This window comes from Vulpes lagopus, chromosome 8 (assembly GCF_018345385.1).
Source record: "Vulpes lagopus strain Blue_001 chromosome 8, ASM1834538v1, whole genome shotgun sequence".
Classification (NCBI taxonomy): domain Eukaryota; kingdom Metazoa; phylum Chordata; class Mammalia; order Carnivora; family Canidae; genus Vulpes; species Vulpes lagopus.
Genome location: NC_054831.1, coordinates 8,867,230 through 8,887,859, shown reverse-complemented (window position 1 = coordinate 8,887,859; position 20,630 = coordinate 8,867,230). Strand labels below are relative to the sequence as shown.

At 45.9% G+C, this 20,630-nt stretch overlaps 2 protein-coding genes across 26 annotated transcripts in view; both read left to right on the top strand.

Moving 5' to 3' along the window:
• Positions 1-3,952, top strand: part of LOC121497956 (nuclear body protein SP140-like protein) — a 66,789-nt gene extending 62,837 nt beyond the window's left edge. For all 12 annotated transcript variants that reach the window (XM_041767823.1, XM_041767825.1, XM_041767827.1 and 9 more), the window contains 5 exons: positions 1,075-1,190; positions 1,885-1,990; positions 2,296-2,373; positions 2,577-2,720; positions 3,502-3,952. In XM_041767823.1, coding sequence (XP_041623757.1) covers positions 1,075-1,190; positions 1,885-1,990; positions 2,296-2,373; positions 2,577-2,720; positions 3,502-3,609 — 552 coding nt within the window. In that variant the 3' untranslated portion in view covers positions 3,610-3,952. The remainder of the gene's footprint in view (positions 1-1,074; positions 1,191-1,884; positions 1,991-2,295; positions 2,374-2,576; positions 2,721-3,501) is intronic.
• A 10,723-nt stretch (positions 3,953-14,675) lies between these two features.
• SP100 (SP100 nuclear antigen) overlaps positions 14,676-20,630 on the top strand; it is a 97,384-nt gene continuing 91,429 nt past the window's right edge. For all 14 annotated transcript variants that reach the window (XM_041767807.1, XM_041767810.1, XM_041767814.1 and 11 more), the window contains exon 1: positions 14,676-14,840. In XM_041767807.1, the coding sequence (XP_041623741.1) occupies positions 14,809-14,840 (32 nt within the window). In that variant the 5' untranslated portion in view covers positions 14,676-14,808. The remainder of the gene's footprint in view (positions 14,841-20,630) is intronic.

Below are 20,630 nucleotides of genomic sequence, written 5' to 3'. Positions count from 1 at the left end.
ATAGGATATTCTGATTTAATCAGTCTAGACTACATCTTGGACATTAGGATTGTTTAAAAGTCCCAAGTGATTCTGAAAAATTACCCATTTTATGAGTTAAAGAAGAATTCCAATGGCTGTGCTCACCCAGACTAATTGACTCAGTATCCCTGGTATTGGGACCAGGACATTAGTATTTTATACTCTGCCTGGATGATTTTTTTTTTTTTTGCCTGGATGATTTTAATATGCAGCTGGACTAAGAAACAAAGAGCTGTATCTGTTAAAAAATATATATATGGATAGGGAGATTCCTAAACATTGGTTATATTTGTTATTTCTTTGTCCTTCTGAGGAGAGGGATCATTTCTTGGAGATTGATGATAGTAATCTAAGAGTGTCTGCACTGATGAGAAGAAAGATGGTCCCACAACTCCATGCTAGAGCAGTCTCAGCCCCAGTTGGAGGTGTCCTTGAGGATCCCCGGGAATACTGAATGGGAGTATTTGGCTAGACGTTTGTTGGGGTGAACACTTCCTCATACGTGGCCATTTTTAAAAATAAAAGAAATAGCCAGAATCCAATTCATCCAATACAATTATTTTCACCTGAAGGCCCAAAACAAGACTCAAAATAATTTATGAGTGTCTTTTCATCTTTTATCCCTTTCCACATTAAGGAGTTTATCCCTTCTTATTAAATTCCCAATATTTCGCCTTTCTGTGAGTCTATGTCTCTGTTATGGTATAGGCAAGTGCACTTAACACTTTGTTTCGGGACTTTGTTTTACCTGCAAGGTAATAATATTATTCGGATTCCTATAAAGTCATCTTCTTATTTGCTACTAGTCTTTCTGTATTAGAATCTCTGGTTTTATAGGGAGAACTTTTCTCGTATGATACACAGACCCCTCCTCCTGAGCATCATTGAGGATGGTGATTTCTTCCGAAGTCTCCACTCCATGCTGTTCCTTCATACCTCGGAGAAGTATAGACGTGTCTGTGCAGGTTCACACAAAAGCAGTGAATTCTAGATTCCCATAGCGGTGGCCTGCTAGGGTCTCCCTGGGGATGTGAACATTGTCTCGCCTTTTAGCTGGGAAACTCTGATGAGTGTGAGACATGCCGGGACGGAGGAGAGCTGTTCTGCTGTGATACTTGTTCGAGATCTTTTCATGAGGACTGTCACATCCCACCTGTGGAAACTGAGAGGTTTGTGAGATGACGTCCCCCCCACTCCAATTAGGAACCCTTCCCCCTGCCATAGGAGCTCCCCCTGTGGAGTTCCTACTTCCGTAGGAAGAGAAAGAACAGGGCCAGATGTATGAGGTCCAGCTGTATGATCCAGAGAGCTGGTTAAAGACACTGACAGCATGAGGGAATGCTGTTCTTTGCTCTTCTCTGGGATGCTGAAGCTGGTAGCTGGGTCCCTTGCCGATATACTGCTACTGTCCCTTCAAGTTTTCCAGCCCAGACCTCTGTTCACAGAGGTGGGGACACCAGTTGTTTGTGTTCTGCACTTTTTCAGAAAAAGCAGGAAACATGGCCTGCTTCGTGCATCTTACCACAGGCTCAATGAGCTGATAGAGACCAGGGTCCCCAAGGGTTAAGACCCATTTTTGACACTTGGGTGTGGTGGGCAGGGCTCTTTGTGCTCCTAGCAGCTCCAGTGAGAAAAAGAGAGCCCATCACTCCCCTGTCACCGCCCTCCATGCACCAAGTCCCCTGTTGCCACCCTCAATAGGAGGAGGGTCATGGGTTCAGGCCCTACATGTGCATCTTGGAGACTCTGGGAGGTGTCCCAGCTGTGTCCATTGGCCATGCTTGAAAGGAGGACAGTGGCAGCTCTAGGAACAGGGGTTGTTTCCAGGGGCCTTGCCCTTGCTCACTTATGCCCAACCTCTAGGAGCCCGTGGAGCTGCACCTTCTGCAGGATAGAGTCTTTGGGAAGGCAGCAGTGTCACAGGGAGTCTGAGGTCCTTGAGAGGCAGATGCAGCCCGAGGAGCAGCTGGTGAGTTGGGTGTCAACCCTAAGTCTTCCTTACCCCTAATATGTGAGAAGACCAACAGACAAGTGTTGAAAGGAAGGGCACCCTGAGGGAGCCCGCTCATCCAAGCCATGTCTCTATCATGCTGAAGTCATCCCAGAACTGGATTGTAAGAAAAACTAATTTAGTTATTACATGTCTGTTTCCAAGAACCAAACATGTTTGGGGGAACTTCTGGAACACCAGTGTGAGTCATGCCTCTGCCTGGGCATGTGTATGGGCTCAATGTCTCCAAACTTCCTTTAATCCACAGCCTTCTTCTTTTGCAGAAATGTGAGTTCATTCTCTTGAGGGTCTATTGCCATTCAGAGAGCTCCTTTTTTTCGAAGATTCCATATTATTATTATGTAAGTAACAACAACCAGTCATGATCACGGGCCACTGTGACATTCCCTGCCCTTCACTCAGGCACCGGGGGGATTTGTGATCTGAATCCCATGGGAGGGAGATCATGCGCCACCTTGTATCTCTGCTGGATTTGGGGAAATCCACAGGAGGCGGACATTGAACTATGCCAGTAACTCTCCCATTGATATTTTTTTCTTACCAGATTAAAGAGGTTTCTCAAAACATAAAGGAACCCATGTGGTTGGACAAAATCAAAAAGAAGCTAAATAAACAGGGTTACCACCAAGTAGAGGGGTTTGTGCGGGACATGCGGCTCATCTTTCACAACCACAGGATGTCTTACAAGGTAAAGGGCTCTCCCTGTTTTTATTTCATTTTCTTTTCTTTGAGTAACTCTGCCTTCATATTCTGGTGCCTGGAAAATTTTACATTTCCTTCACCTTATGACAAGCCCACACAAGAAAGGGTTCTGGAAGGAGTGAGTTTTCCAATTCAGGATGTAAGCTCACCATGGCAGAGTAACAGTGAGTCAGAAGGAGTTCCTGCAACCAGAACCCCAGGCCCCTGATAGTTCTTTTCCCTGTTCCAAGGCCACAGGTACCCACAGAGAAGAGTGGAGTCCCACCTGCTCCAAACCCAAGGAGAGAATTGCATCTCAAAGTTATATCACCCTTCTTATCTTTCCCCAGATAAACTCATTGGAACCTTGTAGAAGCCCCAATTTTGGATTCCTTTGCATGTGAATGGAGCATGTAGTTTACAGGGGTCACCAGAAAGAGCTAGAAGTGGGGGTGGGGGAAGGAGATGGCTGATTGTAGTTAGATTGGGCTCTTTCATGGTTGCAGAGAACATAGAAGACTTTTCTAGGTCTCCCTAAAATAAACAACCCAAACCAAACAAGTCAGAGTCCCAAATATAGCAATGATTTCCCATTTCTGTCTACTTAATGAGAAGTAATTGTGCATTTAGGAAATAGCAGTTACTCTTAACTGCATGAATTTTTTAGTGTCACCTGATTAATGTAACTTAGGTGTTTAAGACAAGGTCTTCAACCTTCTTGATTACAAGGTGTCTAATAATACTGACAATGAGGATTGTTATTTTTGTCTTTATGATTTATTTTTCAGTACAATGACTTTGGCCTAATGGGACTTAGACTGGAGGCTGAATTTGAAAGGAAATTCAAGGAAGTGTTTGCTATTGAAGAAACAAATGAGAGCAGTTCACTGGCGTAGTGGAGGCTATTGGTACTCTGGAAAATCCCCTTTTGGGGCAGAATTTTCATCCCCTAGCTGCTGTGAGGATTGGCTGTTGCTGCCAACCCCTCCCCAACATATCACCTTCTACCAATGCCAGCTTCACCTGGAGATTATACCTCTTGGGCCTGGGTGCTGGCCCCTAGTCCCAAGGATGGACCAGCATGTGGTGTGTGATTCATGTTCCTACACTCCCAAGATCAAGCTGGAGCCAGTCTCCAGCTGGGACCACATCCATGCTTGGCTTTTCCCACCACACGATCCTGCTTCCCTCGTCCCTCTTCTCTTGAAAAAATTCTCATAATAAATCACTTACTTAAGAGACTTTATCTCAGGCTCTGCTTCCAAGGAACCCAACTTCAGGTAATGGTCCTAGCAAGCAGGCCTTAAGAGTGCGGTTCTGATGTTGGATCACTGCCTAGCCAGATGGTGACAAACAGAATGCTGAGAGTCCCTGTGGTGTTACAACAGTGCCATTGCCAAAACTTTCACCTGTAGGAAACTGGCCAAGCTATAGGGCAAGAGTCCTACCAGCTGATATGACTGCCTGACATTTACAAAAGGAGAAATAGTAACTATAAGAACTGTGGATTTTGATGGCAATTGCTAAGTGTCACTAATATGTTGAAAAGATTAAATGACAGGCTTAAGACTATTAATCACCACCTAAACATAGAGATCTTCATACCTGCAACTGGAAAGCAGACAGTAAGGAAGGCCTGGCCTGAATTTTAAGGATGACAGAACATCAGAGAAGATGGAATTCTAAGCTCAAAATGGTCTCTTATGCCAAAGTTAGGGCATTGAAGGGATTGAAGCCCTGAAACTCAGAAAGAGGCTCTCTAGGTAGATGTACATGAGAACTCTGAACTCCAGATCCCCCTGAATCCACTGGGCCTGCAGAAAAGGACTCCTTCCCCTTATTTGGAGGCAGACCCTAACACCCCACTTCTTACCTGAATAAGGACTATGCCAAGTAGCCTCAGCATGCCCTGACTAGGAATGTCCTATGTGGGTGGCTAGGTGAAGAGAGGGTTTTTAGTCCAATGGCACTGTAGGACTGGCTAACATGTACGAGCAGGTGCTAGGGGATTATGTCTGGAAGTGGATCCTAAATGAAGAAAGGGGAATGTGAAATGGAAGAGGAGAATTGTTGATAAGGGTGCACTCTCCTGTGCCATAGAACTTAGTTAGCTTGACAAGGGCCAAAGGTGATGGTTCTGATATGTTTCTGGGTGGCTTTTAGAGGCTTGCTAGAAGCCAGGGTACACACTAGACAACCAGTAGAGATACTGGACACATTGGTTCAGATTATGAAAAGGGGGAATCTAAAAACCTAGTGAAATGGACATGGCTCTACTCTCTATAGCTGGAAAACCCATCCTTCAGATGACTGTTCCTGGAGGCCTCAGAGATGCTAACTTAACATGGTGATAAAGAACACACGGCTAAGAAGGCAAGATGACATAACTTATGGAATGGACAGCAAGATTAAAATGACAGCCAGATGTCTCTAGAGACAGGTAATAGGACATGGTGTTCTTATAGGTAAGACAGATGGGCAGCCAACAAGGATATCGCTTCATATACACCCTCAAAAGCGATTAAAAATAAATGATCTGATAGCTGAGTTCAGCTGCCCCAAAGAAAAACCAAAATCATTTGCCCAGTTTCCAGTCAATTCTTGGACCCAAAACCTGCTGATAGAAATGAGGGCAGGTCTCATAAAAAGAACTCTGCAAGTGTACCTATAGTGATTTCCTCAGCTCCTCACCAAAAAGACCAATGGTCTTTTATTCTAAAACCATATGTCAGAGAAAGGAAAATACATAGATCTTTCAAAGATTGTTGAACACAGCATCTTATTTGATGTTACTCTAGGGATGCAAAACACTGTCATGGTCCTTGTTTGAGTGGAGACTATGGAAGTCAGGAAATATCCATGTTACAATGGGTCCACCCAATCCTTGAAGCCACCCCAGTTCTTGACTGGGACACACATGACAGTTGGATGAAGTAGTTCATTAACCTATAAAATACTCTGTGAAATAATAATGACTGTTTTAAGAAGAGCCAGCGGAAAGCCATGAAACTGAAATTTCCCATGGTGAAATAGTCAAAAGCAACATCATATTCCTGGGCTGGGAAATGATTGAGATTAGTGCCACCTGTAAAGACTTCAAGGCTTGTACAGTGGTTGTACCCTCATCACCCTTCCATTTGGTCTGACCTCTGCCGAAACTATTTGGTTCAAGGCTGCTAGAAATGTAATCAAGGGGCACCTGGGTGGCCCAGTCAGTTAAGCATCTGACCCTTGATTTTGGCTTGGGTCTTGATCTCAGGGTCATGGGATCCAGTCCCAAGTTGGGCTCTGTGCTCAGCATGGAGTCTGCTTGCACTTCTCTCTCCCTCTGCCCCTCCCTGCCTGCACACACACACACACACACACACACACACTCTAAAAAGAAAAAAGAAAAATGGAAAAGAGCTGTAATTAAGTAGTAGCACCAATTACAGCTGCTGTACAAGATATGGTATCCTCATTAGTGCAGAGTAGCGTGGCCTACGGTATATGCTATGCAACCATTAATATGGAAAATGTGCTTTTAAAATATCCAGTAGGAAATAGGATAAGAAGTAGTTCATGGCCACATGAACTTGACAGCAGTACACATTTAGTCTTGCCCCAGGACTGTGTGAATTCTGTTACAACATAGCCTGAAGGAACCTGTCTGCCTGGTCACTACAATGCAGTACATTAGTCCACTGTATCAATGACTGTATTCATCAGGACTCTCCCGAGAAACAGAACCAATTGTTCTGGAAGCAGAACCATATATTTATGGGCATTGGGATTTATTATGCAGAATTGGCTTATGTCATTATGGATGCAGAGCATCTCCACAATATGCAATCGGCAAGCAAGAGACCCAGTAAAGATGAGGTGTAATTCCAGCCCAAGCCTGAAGGCCCAAGAACCAGAGGAACAGATGGTGTAAATCCCAGTTCAAAAGAGTAGGAAATCCAAGAAGAAAAGTAAAGTAAATCCAAGCTCAACTAAGCAGGCAGGAAGAGAATGAATTTCCCTCTCTCCTCTTTTTGTTCTACCCAAGTCTGTAACAGTGTGGCTCGTGCCCACCTGCATGGGGAGGCCAATGTACTTTACTCAGTCCGCTGATTAAAATGCTGAACTTATCCAGAAACATCCTCAACGACATGCCCAGAAATAATGTTTAAACAGGGCACCCCATGGTCCAGTTAAGTTGACGCATAAAAGTAACCATCATGGTGACAGTTTGTTAATTAGATCTGAGGAGCAGGAAGTGTTGAGTGTTCTGAAAGCCTCATTGAGTCACACGTTTTCCAGATGGTGAGAGATAAGCCCTACCCAGAACTCAGATACATGCCATTTAGGTAAGTTTTTAGGGGTTCAATGGTCAGGGGCGTATCAGGATATCCTCTCCAAAGCTCAAGCTATTATATCTTTCTTCTTCTTCTTCTTCTTCTTCTTCTTCTTCTTCTTCTTCTTCTTCTCCTTCTCCTTCTCCTTCTTCCTTCTCCTTCTCCTCCTCCTCCTCCTCCTCCTCCTCCTCCTTCTTCTTCTTCATCTTGCATCTTCTATTACCAACAAGCCCAATGCTTGGTAGTCCTCTCCAAGTCAGGAGAATAATCATGGTTGCCAATTTGATGAAAATTATCCAAGGTTTTGTAATAGGGTGGGGTAGGGAGAGGGAGGACAAGCTGGGAGGGAGGCAGTGGTTATACCATCTTAATAATAAAATGTGTTCTAATCAATATTTTTCACTTAATACTATATAATGAGTGCTGTTACATGTCGGGAAATAGGATCATATGTCATTCCTCCTGTAGCTTTTATTTTTATTAAGCCTCAATTGCAGTTGGCTCATGTTGGTTATTCTTGGTGCTGTGAACGGGTACTAACTTGTAATGAGAGACTGCAGAGCCTAGTGTTTGAGAGCTCAGACTGTGTTCTCGAAGCCAGCCCGGGAGGTGGAATCCGAGCTCCTCACCAGTGGCTTTGCGTCCCTGGGCATGTTACTTACCTCCTCTAGGTACTAATTCCATCTGTAAAATGGAGAAATTAGCAGAGTTCACTAGATCATGAGCATTAATGAGTTAATATTTGCTGTGCTCCTTGGAAGTACCTGAAAATAGTAAGTAAATAGAACCCACAAACATCCTTGTATCAGTTAGGGCTCTTTGCCAGCCAGACTAGCTTTACCTAGGTTAAACAAAGACACTCTCTGCACAGACACCCAAGGGCTCATGAAAGGGCAGGAAGGCTGGGCACAGAGCCTGCAAATGGCCCCAGAAGCAGGGCGGGCAACAGAGCAGCTCCAGGAACTGAGCACCAGAACCAACTCAGCCATCTTGTCAAGGAGCCACCCCAGGATGAATGTTTTCCATTTATTTAAAAAAAAAAAAAAAAAAAAAAAAAGACTCTTTGGTAACTTCTCTAGAAAGTCCAAAGAAGCATCTGGCTGGTCTGGCTTCTTGCTGGGCTGGGGGAGGGGGTGCCCAACATTGAGCAGCTGTTCTGCTCCTGCGCACAAAGGGGAGATATCATCTACCCAGAGGAAATTTGGTGCTGTTAGGAAAGCAGGGGAAGAGGCTGGGTGACCAAGGAAATGAAGTCTGACCCATGGACTCTCCACAGTAGCCCTGGTGTCTAACAGAGGGTGGGGCAGCACCATGCCAGTCAGGGGGGCCCAGGTCCCAGAACCTAATGCTTGAAGAGAAGGTGTCTACTCAACACCCCTCCCCTCAACCAGACAGCCAGAGCACTAAGCCTGTCACCCTGTCAGTCCAGTTTATCTGGACTCAGTTGTGGGCTGTTGGCTGATATGCTGGGGAGCTCCACCGTGGCCTCACAGTGGGTCACATGCCTGTGTCCCTGTGTCCCTGGGAGCTGCAGGAAGACCTGGTGCTCCTGAGGTCCTGAGGCTCTTGAGAAGGACCCCTCAGCCTGAGCCTCCCAGGGCAGCTCTGCTGGGCTCACCCCCTGCTCCGCTGTGCTGAGAGGAGACAGGGGGGTTCTCCAGCACTCTCTATGTGAACCAGGTGAGGAGGCTTCACAGGGCCCGAGATTAGGGCCCAGGGACTGACCCACCTGGCTGGGTTTCCTATCAGGCCAAATGCTCACTCATACATACCCAGCTGGGGGCTTTTTCTTTCCTAGTGTGTGCATGGGGAATTCGTTCAGCAGGCAAGCAGAGGGAGGGCTGTGACCCCAATTCCTTGGAAAGACAAGGCTACATAAGTAGGTCTTTTGAAACAAAAACAAGCTTCCTCCCTTAACAAAGAAAAAATAGTCTTAGGCTTCTAGGCAACAATATACATGTCTTATCTGCATAGGTTTGTGAGTATTAACTCCAACAGAAATTCTAGAATAATCCATGTTTGTCCCCCAGGCATATTATTTGCTCTGTCATTTTGTTTACTGAACAAGCCCACCCTGAGTAGGTGAGCATTTGTGTTCCCGTGGGCGCAGACGTACAAGTGTGCATAGTTCTGGCTGCATCTCATCTGACAAAGGAGCGTTTGCTGTTTGATGCACACTAGCATCTCTCTCCTTTGGGTGGGCAGGGGGCTCAGGGGCGTCTCCAGAAGCAGGGCTGGTCTGCTGCTTAGGACTGAGGATGGGGAGCTCTGCTTTAGACCTGCAGGCATGAGCTCCTACCCAACCAGCTTCTTACAGAAAATAACTAGAAACTTTGAACAAAAGTCAAAGAACAATTGCCTGAGGCCTCTGAAAAGTAAACCAAAGCAGGCTGACTTTGGAGGGAAGACAAAACTCAAGAGGAAACAGCTGATGTAAGACGTTTACTGTTTATTACGACCTGGCCCTGAGAGGAGGGCATGCCAGTCTTGCATGGAGAGACCAAAACTTTGGTAGAAAGCCTACCTTCCCTCTGGTCAGCAAAGCCAGGGAAGCAGCCCAGGGCCACTAAGCTTTCTGGGTAGCGAGGGGGAAATGCTAGAAAGGAGAAAGTCATGGAGAGGAACCTCTAGTTCTGTGTCTAAACCCTCCCCCAAATTGCTGGCTGATGCCTGGCACTAAGTGAAAGCAGTCTGAACTGGTCTGAGCTGTGCCCGAGGAGGCAGGGTGTGAAGTCTGAGCCTGGCCGTGTGAGTGAACCACTAAGACAAATTAGGCATGTTCTGATTCCGCAAGAGATGCCAACTAGCTGCCTATTTAGTAAACCTAGACCCATCCTGGACTGTGCCGAACAATAATCAGATACTTATCCAACCTTCAGCTGGCACTGCTGCTCAGATCCACGGGTCTGAGATTTTTCATCTGACCTGAAACCACTTATTCCTACATTCCATCAAGTCTAGGACTCTTCCCTCCCAAAATGTATTAGATCTTCAGCCACATCCTACCAGAACTGCTGGGAGGTAGGGAGGACCATGCTCCATCCCACGCCCTCTGAGGGCCCGTCCACAGCTGCCTGTGTTTGGATGGGAAGGAAGATGCAGGCCCCCAGCCTTGAGGTCTCAGGAGCACAGGTCCTAGCTATGAAATGGCCCCAGCTTCTGGCTTGTCTGGTGTCTGTGACCACTTCCCAGGGGCTCGGAGAACAGTGATGGAGCCTGTGGCAGATGCACTCTGCACACCCTTAGACATGCCTGCTCTTAGAAGTTTTTGCAAAATCTTGTGTCACTGCCTGTGGCCTCAAGTGTCATATAGGAGATGGCCAAGGCCTTGACTTTGCGTCTACTCAGGAAATACAAGATAGCCCCTGGGTTCCTACACTGTATCTTTGTCTGATGGCAAGTGGTAAACCCAGACCCCCCCCCCCCCCCCCCTGCTCAAGCACCCTTGAAGGCGAAGACACAATTTCCAATACTGGGCTCTTGCAGGCACGGCTCATGGAAACCATCATTGTCCTTATGACTTAGCCTGGGATCTAGGTTCTTGGATATACATGAGGCCCTCATTCACCCTGGCTCCACATTCAGGAGGCTGAAATCCCCCAACCCCCTGAATTATTCATGGGACGGAGTACCACAGACTATTGATAGAATGCCTGGAAAAGGCAGAGGGGTCTCCTTTCTCTACAGAGGGGAGGGTGTCACCTACTAGACTTAGCCCACTGGCCATTCTCAAAAGGCGGGAGAAGTTGCAGAAAGGCCATCCGACCTTCAGAGAATGTTCCCTGTATTCCCTTTATACCCCAGGATAAGGGACCAGAGTCAAATAAGAGAGGAGAATTTTCAACATCAGTGTCATTGTCTTTGAGGCATGACAACTATGCTGGTTGTGGTCTTGCTCAGAAACCACTGTACCAGGAGACCCCAGAGGCCACTTGCTCCTGAAACAATGTGGCAGTTCTGCAACCTACCTGCTCCTGACAAACTTTGGTCTAAGGTGAGACATATGATGGCCAGCAGGGCCTGGTGGAGAGCTTCAGGGCCTATGTGTTCCCCGGGGCCACTTTAGGACCTGGCCAGCCCCACGTAGTCCTTGTGTACTAGTGTGCTGGATCCTCTGGGGTTTCCTGAGCCCAGTACACATGCCCCAGGCAGGGGAAAAGCACAGGACGTGGCCCTGGGGGAGCACTCACTAGTCTCTAGTGGGGTTTCCCCTGGGGGACCATGAAGCTGATGGTTGGCCAGGCCAACGTCACCCTCGGTGAGGGACTTTCTCAGCTCTGGGCACAGGTGCCCTGGGAGTGCCCAAGGTCTCCCTGGGCCATGACGACTTCTAGCCAGGGCTCCTGATGGTAAGGCGGGCTCCCTTCCCCTTACCTCCCTTCCACATGATGGTCAGCAGGTGGCCACTAGACTTTTCTGTCCAGGCCACCAGCTTGTTTGCGTGTGCACGAACTGCCAAGGTTCAGAACCCAATGCTTTCGTGTAGAAAGAAATCAGGGCCCTGCTACCGCTCATTTCAGGGGTTAAATAGTTACAAGAAGGATTTTCGGTTTCAGTTTCCCGAAGGCCACAGAAGCCAGCTCTAGGGAGGCTGTAATACCAAGCACGATCACAAGAGGGGAGTGCAGACCTTCGGAAAGTGGCCCCGACGCCTTTCTCTAGAGGCCTGGTGGTTCTCGGTGTCACTCCCCGCAACCCTCACCCCTTAACCATTTCCTCCTCAGATGCTCTTCCCAGCCCCCTCTCTGAGGATTCACTCCCTTCCCTAGAGAAATCTTCCCACCTGCACCCCCAGCAATCCCCGTGGCTTGGTCCAGATTTTGCTGCTGCGGGGAGTCCAAGGCTTGGCCTCAGGGACTGCCTAGTCCCTGAGGTTCTGCTTCATGGGAGAAGAGGCTCTGCCCCCAGGCAGCCCCTCAACACTGAAATATTGCCACCAAATGACCACCGGATCCACAGGGGCTAACTATCATGACCATGCAATTGCAAGGGGGGGTTGGCTCCCAGCCTCTTTCCCCATCTGGGGCACAGGCAGACGAGAACTCGTGGAAAGAACATGTACCCATGTGCTGGGGCCAAGTCAGGGAGTTACTGGGCCCCTCCAAAAGGCATCCCTCTCCCTCACCTGAGTACCAAACCAGCAGACAGATAGGTATAAAAGTGAAACAGAAGTGGTTCAAAATACCAGGTCTTTTCCTGAAAAACAGATATTGGGCATCATAGCTTAGTGTGTAGCAAAAAAAAAACAAAAAAACAAAAAAAAAACAAAACGGGATCCCTAAACCAAACCCCTAAATTGGGCTTATCTACACAGCCTCAGGGTGCTCCAATCAATCACACACACCCCCAGCCTCCCACAGCTCCCCAAGCTCCTGTCCCTGTGCACCTGACCTTGGAAAAGCCTACAGAGCCCTGGCCTCTCCAGGTGTGATGAACCCAGGGAGACCCAAACAAGGGGCAGACCCACCACTTCCACTAAAGAGTCTCCCCAGAAAGGAGGGAAGGGCAGGCGGTCCAGGTGAGCCCCACTGATGGATGTCCCCTCCTGGGACACTGGAGCAGGGCCCGAGTATTCCCACTTAGGTGCCAGGCCCCAGCTCTCCCTGTTTCTCTTTCTTTCTTTCTTCTTTCTTTTTAAAAAGATATTATTTTAAATAATACCTTTAAATCTTTTCTTTTAAAAAGATATTTATTCATGAGAGACACACAGAGAGGCAGAGACATAGGCAGAGGGAGAAGCAGGCTCCCTGCAGCCCTGCAGGACCCTGAGCTAAAGGCAGATGCTCAACCTCTGAGCCACCCAGGCGTCCCTCCCCTTCCATTTCTACATCCACAGAGGTGCCAAGGCTCTTGATCCCCCTGCCCCAGTGGCCACTGTTGCTGCTCAGCTGCTGCTGCTTCTTGCCCTTGAGTTCCCAGGGACAAACCTCTGGTCCCCACAGGGGTTCCCAGATTGGAGACAGCCCCGCTATGAAAGTCTGATCAGAAGCTGCTCCTGGGGACACTCACAGAGCCCGTCCCCTTGGTGGGTCCTTTGCCTGGTGGTCCCTCCTCAGCGTGGCCTCTCCCGCCTCCAGGCCTCCAGGCCTCCAGGTCCAGCACTTGGGCTCCTTCCAGGACAGGGACAGTGGACCCTGGTGTTACTACTATTCCTTGCAGCTGCAAAAACTGCCCCAGGCGCTTCCTTGTTTCCTGCAAATCAGGCCAGTGGAATTTTCAGGAGTTCAATCTACTCCTCAGGCTGGTTCTGTCTCTTTGCTAAGCTGGTGGGCCTGGCATTTTCTGGATCACAGAAACTTCACTTTCTTCAAGAGACTCCAGATTTCTCAGGAACCACAGCTGCTCCTGCAGGGGTGGGGCTTGCCCAGCTTCCTCTGGCCCCATAGGAATGGCTCCATCCCTCCTTCAGGCCAGGAGAAGCCAAAGGTGGCACGGCTAACCCCACGAGGGCCACCCCGCCAGCTGCCCATCTCAGCAACCCTATGCAGACCCACTGAAGAGCTGGCACGTTTATGACAACATCCAGCACGGTGGTGGCCTGGCTCAGGCTGCTGCCCAGGGACAGAGAAGGAGAGAGGCAGGGGACACTAGAAAAGGCTGGTGTCATCTGTGTCGGGCCTTGTCTGGGCCACATGTCCCATGGAGGCCAGGAGCAGAGGACAGCTGTGCCCAACAGTGGCTCAGCTTACTAGTCCTTCTAGTCCTGAGAGGGAGGGAGAGAGAGGCAGAGAGACCCGCGCCCCATGGGTAAGGATGTCCTTATCAGCATCCTGGAATCCTCGCCAGGCCGATGTTGGCGCCTTTGTGGGGAAAGACAGGATATCTAAGGAAAGAGTGTGGAAACCTCCTTTCCCTGCAGTTTCAAGTATAATTAAGTCAAGCTTTGTGGAATGAGCACTCGGAATCCCAGTGAGAAATCCATGGACAGACAGGACTGGGAGGCGGAGGTCACCCTCCCCACTGGGCTCACCTGCCCATTTGCTTCCCGGTCATCTCGGTTCCAGCCTCCTTCTCCATCCAAGGGAGGAAGCCTGCCCCGCTCAGCATTCCCGGGACTCCTTTTCGGGTGTCTCATCATCCCTGGGGCCAGGGTACCTTAAACTCAGGTGCTGGAGATGTTAACCAACGTCACCCCCTTGGCTGTGGCCTTGCAGACTTCTCTCTTCCCTGCGGCGGAGTTCTAGGAACAGTAAGAACATTTCTCCAGGTGTACGATGCTGAGCGTTTGGGCTCCCTGCAGCCGCGTGTTCCCACGCTGGGACCTTACCCAGTGCAGGCTCTCCCACAGGAAGGGAGAAGACGAGAACCTTCCGACTCTCCCTCCTTTCGCCCCCCAGCCATGTCAGCCAGGGGAAGGGACAAACACTGAGCTCCCCGCTGCCCACCCCATTACACTCAGAAGCCCTTTTAGACAGAAGGGCAGGAGCACTTGAGGACACACAGATGTTTCTGTGTCCAACAAGTGGACCCCAGGGACTGGCCCCGGCCTCTCCAGGCCCTGAGGAGTCCCTCCTCGTCCTCCATGCCTGCTGTCACAGTCTTGGGGCCTGAGAACCATGGAGGAGCTGCAGGAAGGAAACCCTATCTGGGCCCAGCAAAAGAGAGATACTTTCACTTCTCTTTTCCCAACTTGGGCGGAGCTCTGTCTGCATGAGTCAATTCACAGACTTCCTGCTCTGGGCTTAGCAGCCACCGTGAACCAGGCCGCCCCAAAGCAGGGTCCGGAGGCCACACTTGAGGCCCAGGAGGGGGCCCAGGGGGGCCCAGAGTGGAAACATGGCCGATGGGGAAAGAGACCTCAGTTCCAGGTCAGTCTTGATCTCTTTCCCTCTCATCCCTCCCTCTCTCTGGCCGGGGGCTGCTTCACTGTCTTTCTAAAGAGTCCAAAGTTGAGACCCTAAAACAAAATCTGGACTTCAGACCCGGTCTACAAGAATGCTGGCTTGCGGTATAATAAAGTGCTGGAAGAGGTCATGAGGAAACCAGGGGTCAGCTCACGACCACACCACACGCAGGACCTTCTGGTTTTGCAACGCTGCTCAGCTGGAGGCCCGTCTGCAGTCCCTCTCCTCTCTGAGGCTTGCCAGAGGGATTTGTTGTCTCCTCCTCCCGACCTCTGAACTTTCTCCTTTCCCTCAGGCCTCCTCTACCTTCGTGAGTCACTTCAGAAAAGGTCACATTGAGATAATATGCCATGCAGAGTAAACACACCTGACTTCTGCTCAAACGCTGGGTGCTGTGGTCTCAACACCTGTCCTGTGAATGGGCCTCCATCACCCGCTCGGGCCCTGCTTCTCTCTCTGGCTGGGGGTCTGGGTTTTTCCTCATCATCTTGACCACAGGAAGTAAAGAAAAGAGAAAGGCTCCCGACCACCAAAGTATGTAGTGCAGGCTCAGGATTTTTATCTTTACTATGATTTTTTGTTGTTGTTCTGGAAGGGGTTATGGCTCTGACAAAAAAAAAAAAAAAGGAAGGGGGTGGAAAATCTATCTAGTTCTCTAGTAATGGGTCAGAGATAATATTACTTACTATTTTGATCAATTTATTGTTTAATAGCAAAGAAATACATTATATATTCTTGCTCAGCAGATTGTTTTTTTTTGTTTTTTTTTTTTGTTTTTTTTTTGGGGGGGTTTTTTTTGCTCAGCAAATTTTAAACAAAATGGAAATTATATAGAGGGAAAAACATCCTGTTTACCACCTATCCCGCCACCACTTCTAACCTGGGTCCTATTAAGTGTTTCCGGCATAAACTTTCAGATCTTTTTCTGTGCATTTATAGGTGTAGCTTATTTCCCTAAATAAGCACTTTGTGCCTTGGCTGCTTCTTTTTTTTTTTTTTTTAATAAATGGGATTATATTGTATATGCTATTTTACATTTTTCATTTTCTCTTATTTTAATAATGAAAATTCTAGAGATCATCTTAATATATGTCTACTTCATTCTTTTTAAGAGCCTCATGCTTTTCCATAGAATAGATACACCACAATTTTTAAATCATCCTGCAGTGTCCATTGACGGACATTTAGGTCATCTTCAGTTGTTCACTTTGTCAAGAAACTATGATTATGAATCATCGATTTCCTTATATTTGTGCACATTTACAAGTATTTGTCTCATGTCAGCAACCAAAACAAGTAGAATCGGGGAGGCAAAGGTTACTAATATTTACTTGTTTATACATCCTGCTCGATTGCTTTTCTAAGTAGCTGAATCAGTGTGTTCTCTTAACAATATCAAATGGGATAAGCCATCTCCCCGCACCCAAACTTTCCAAAGATGGTAGATAAAGAGTTGCATCCTGTTTTAGTGTGCATTTTCTGGATCCCATGGGATGTTGGACAATGTTTCTGGTTTCTTGGCCATTTGCCTCTTCAATGAATTCCTGGTTCATTTACTGCCAGTGTTTTCAGTTGACACGATCGTCGCTTCTTTAATAAGAAGGGAGAAGTTGCTAAATATTCTGAAAATTAAAAATATACTCTCCTTGTCTTAGAACTGTGTTCATGGTAACTTGATCTTATTAGAGCTTAAAGTTTAGAGTGTGGGCTTTTTATGGTATTGATGCACCCTCTGTTGTTCTAATTAATTGAAGCGATGCAGGAAAGCTACTGATGGATATTCCACGCATGGTCCTTCACCGCAGCTCTCGTGTTCTTAAGATGGCAGATTCAAGTCTACCTTCACTGCACTGGAGTCCCTTCTCTTGCATCACAAAAGAAACATTTTCTTTCTCAATCCTGGGGCAAAATTATGCTTCCTTCACAGCTGGTGTCTGTGCCCTACATACTCCTCTCTTTCCATTGTTGACTTTCTGCTCGGGATGGTTGTCTCAATCGTTTCTTCCACGTCAATCATTTAATTTTTAGTACTTTTCTGCATTTCTTGTCATTTTTATGTTTTTAAAAAGTTGATTATGTTTATTTGGTGGGGGGTGGGTAAGGGATCTTAATTTGTTTCTACGGCTTTGCAGATTTACTGTAAACCACTTTCTCTTTCTTTCTTTCTTTCTTTCTTTCTTTCTTTCTTTCTTTTTCTTTCTTTCTTCTTTCTTTCTTTCTTTTTCTTTCTTTCTTCTTTCTTTCTTTCTTTCTTCTTTTCTTTCTTTCTTCTTCTCTTTCTTTCTTTCTTTCTTTCTTTCTTTCTTTCTTTCTTTCTTCTTTCTTTCTTTCTTCTTCTTTCCCATCCCATCTTTAGGCTCTTGCTGTATTTATTGAGCTTTTTGTGTGATTGTGAGTGCTGTGGGGATGTTTCCTTCACCCTCTGGGTTACTCTTCCAGCTTAATTCTGTCTGCAGTTTGGATTTTGTGTTGCTTTACTGGCTTTTTTACCTGCCCGTGTGGTTTTACAGCCCGTTTCACTCCTGATGGACTCCCAACCTCCACTTTACACAAGCTTAATCTGGGTGAATGTTTTCTTTCCCCCAAATACCCAGTCTTATTGAGACTGAATTGCTTCCCATCTGATCTACGTTTGAAGGCTCTAATTTTTTTCTTATCTATTTTTTTCTGAGGAAGCTTTAATTCGTTAAACCATCCTTTCCCCCTTGATGCACTGGCCCAGGGGTCCTACACGCAGGGCCTGTTTCACGCGCTCTCTCCTCCGCCACTGGCCTGTGCAAGCCTCTCCTAACGCCCCGAACACCACGATGTCACAGTGACCACGGCTTCAGATGAGCTCTTGATATCTGTTGAAGTAAATCTTGTCTTCTTTCCTCCCCAAGTGGCTTGGCCCTTTGCATCTCCAAATCAGCTTGTCAACATCTGGCCGGGAGTGTTTTAGGATTGCATTGAATGTATAGATCAATTTGAAGAGAATTGATATCTTCATAACACTGTGTCTTCTATCTCATTACTATGGAATATTATTAATTAAAAAATCTTTTCTAATAAAATTTATATTTCCCTCCCTAGAGGCCTTATACTTCTGCTAGATTTATTCATAGGTACTTGGATTTCTTTATGCTATCAAATCTACATAATTTAAATTTGATTTTCTAGCTCCTCGTTACTAAGATAAAGGATAAATGGAAACTTTGCCAAACTCCTTTGAATTCTAATGACTTCTATGGAGATATATATGTACAAATGTGGATTTACATAATGTATACATGATGACAATTTTGTTTCTTCTGATCTAATCCTTCTACTTATTATTCCTTTTTCTTGGCTTACTACATGGGCTATGTACTTTGTATACGGCAAACACAACTACTGATAATAATGATTCCATCTTGATCCTAATCCCAAAAGGAAAGTTTTTATCAGTGCAGAATTATGGATGATATTTGCTGTAGGCTTCTTTTATAAAAAGGCTTTCTAAAAGACTTAACAGATTAAAGAAATTTTATTTTGGCACCTGAAACTTTCAACATAGCAAGTGTTTGTGACCCTGTTTTTGGTTGTTTTTGCTGGTTCTCACTCACAAATTTTTCTAATAAACTTTTAAAATTTGAAGAGAATAGATATTAGATTAGATGCTAGATAGAATTTATTTTTGTTTTATTTTTTGTTTAGTATTGGAGTAATTTTATATTTACAGAAAAATTGCAAAGACAGTACAGAAGTTTCTGTGCTCTGCACACCCAGATTCATTTCCTGTGACATTATCCTCTTAGATGATTGTGTTGTATTTTTCAAAACTGAAAAACCAATACTGGTAACATCACCAATATTGGTGAAAGAAATTCTAGACTTTTTTTTCATCAGTTTTCCCACTAATACACATTTTCCATTAGTATACATCAGTACACTGTTCCACAGTCCCATCCAGGACTCCACATTGCATCTAGCCATCCTGTCACTTATTCACTTCTGGTTGTGTGACAGATTCTCAGTCTCTTCTCGTCTTTCGTGACTTTGACAGTTGGAAGAGTACTGGTCAGGCATTTTGTGGACTGATTTTTAATTCGGGTTCATCTTGATGGTTTTCTCATGATTAGAATGCACTTATGGATCTTGTGAGAGCATACCACAGAGGTGAAGTGCCCTCCTCATCATATTACATCAGGGGTTATATGCCAACCTGACCATCAGCAGGGAAGTTGACCTTGATTATTTAATTAAGGTGGTGTTTGCCAGGCCCCTTCACTATAAAGTTAGCATTTTTCCTTTTCCACAAAGAAAAGGGAAGGGTTTTTTTTTCTGTTCAAAAAGATTATTTTGCTTGGCATCTTTGTGTACTAGCATTGTATTGGGGAAATTATTTGTAGGTAAAATCAAGGACTCCAGTGGAAACAGTTTCAGTTTGCCACATCCAGGTGCCTCTGTGCCTCTTTAACACAGGTCAGGGTCTGAGGGCACCTGGGGGAAGCCAGGTGGTTCCAGGCCAGAGCTGCCCCCCTCCACTCCATTCTCACTAGGAAGGTGTCATGGTAGTGGCTGGGACTCCCGCTGGAACCTCCACTTTGTGTGGACTCTAGACTTCATTTCTGTTCCCCTCACCCATTAAAGTTGTCAAACAAGAGGTTCTGATTCCCAAGGATCAGTAAATGCCTCAAGTCAAAAATGGCTCTGTGCTTGCTTGCCTCTCTGGTTTCTTCTTTCACTTGACTTTTGCCTGGTAAAGCCTTCCCATAGTTTCATCTCTTTAATAACATTTTTTTAAGTGCTTTTTTTCAACTTTTACAGTTTTCCAAGAAAAGGCTATATTGCTTGTGGAAGTTGGGGGGGATTGAAGTTTTTTTCAATCCTGCCCCACCATACCGGGAACTTACAGTCATGGATTGACTAGTTGATTAACTCTCATTTTTCAAAGTTTATTTATTTTTTTTTTTTAAATTTTATTTATTTATGATAGTCATACAGAGAGAAAGAGAGAGAGGCAGAGACACAGGCAGAGGGAGAAGCAGGCTCCATGCGCCGGGAGCCTGATGTGGGACTCGATCCCGGGTCTCCAGGATCGCGCCCTGGGCCAAAGGCAGGCGCCAAACTGCTGCGCCACCCAGGGATCCCCTCATTTTTCAAAGTTTATTGCTTGAGGTTTGATTGTGGTTCATGAGGTTTTTCTCTGAATGCTTTTAAGATTTTTCTCATAGCATTTGTGCTATAATAAGACTAGATGTATTTGTTTCTTAAATATTTAAAATTTTTTGGTTTTGTTTTGCATTTATCCTTTTGGAGTTTCCAGAGTTTCTTGAATTTGTGAGTTGATGTCTTTTGTTGTATTTTTTTGTTTATGGGCTTTTGTTTCTTGTTTTAATTGAAGTATAGTTGGCATATATATTAGTTTCAGGTGTACAACATAGTGATTTGACATGTATATACATTATGAAATCATCACCATATTAAATTGGTTACCATCTGTCACCATATAGGATTATTACAATATTATTGACTATGTTCTCTGTGCTGTACTTTACATCCCCTTGGCTTATTTATTTTATAATGGGAAGTTTGTACCTCTTAATCCCCTTCACCTGTTTTGCCCATTCCCCCACCTATCTCATATTTGGCAATCATCAGTTTGTTTCCTGTATTTATGAGTCTGTTTCTGTTTTATTTCGTTTATTAATTTGTTTACTTTTTAGATTCCACATGTAAGTGAAATCATATGGTATTTGTCTTTCTCTGACTTATTTTACTTAACATAATATC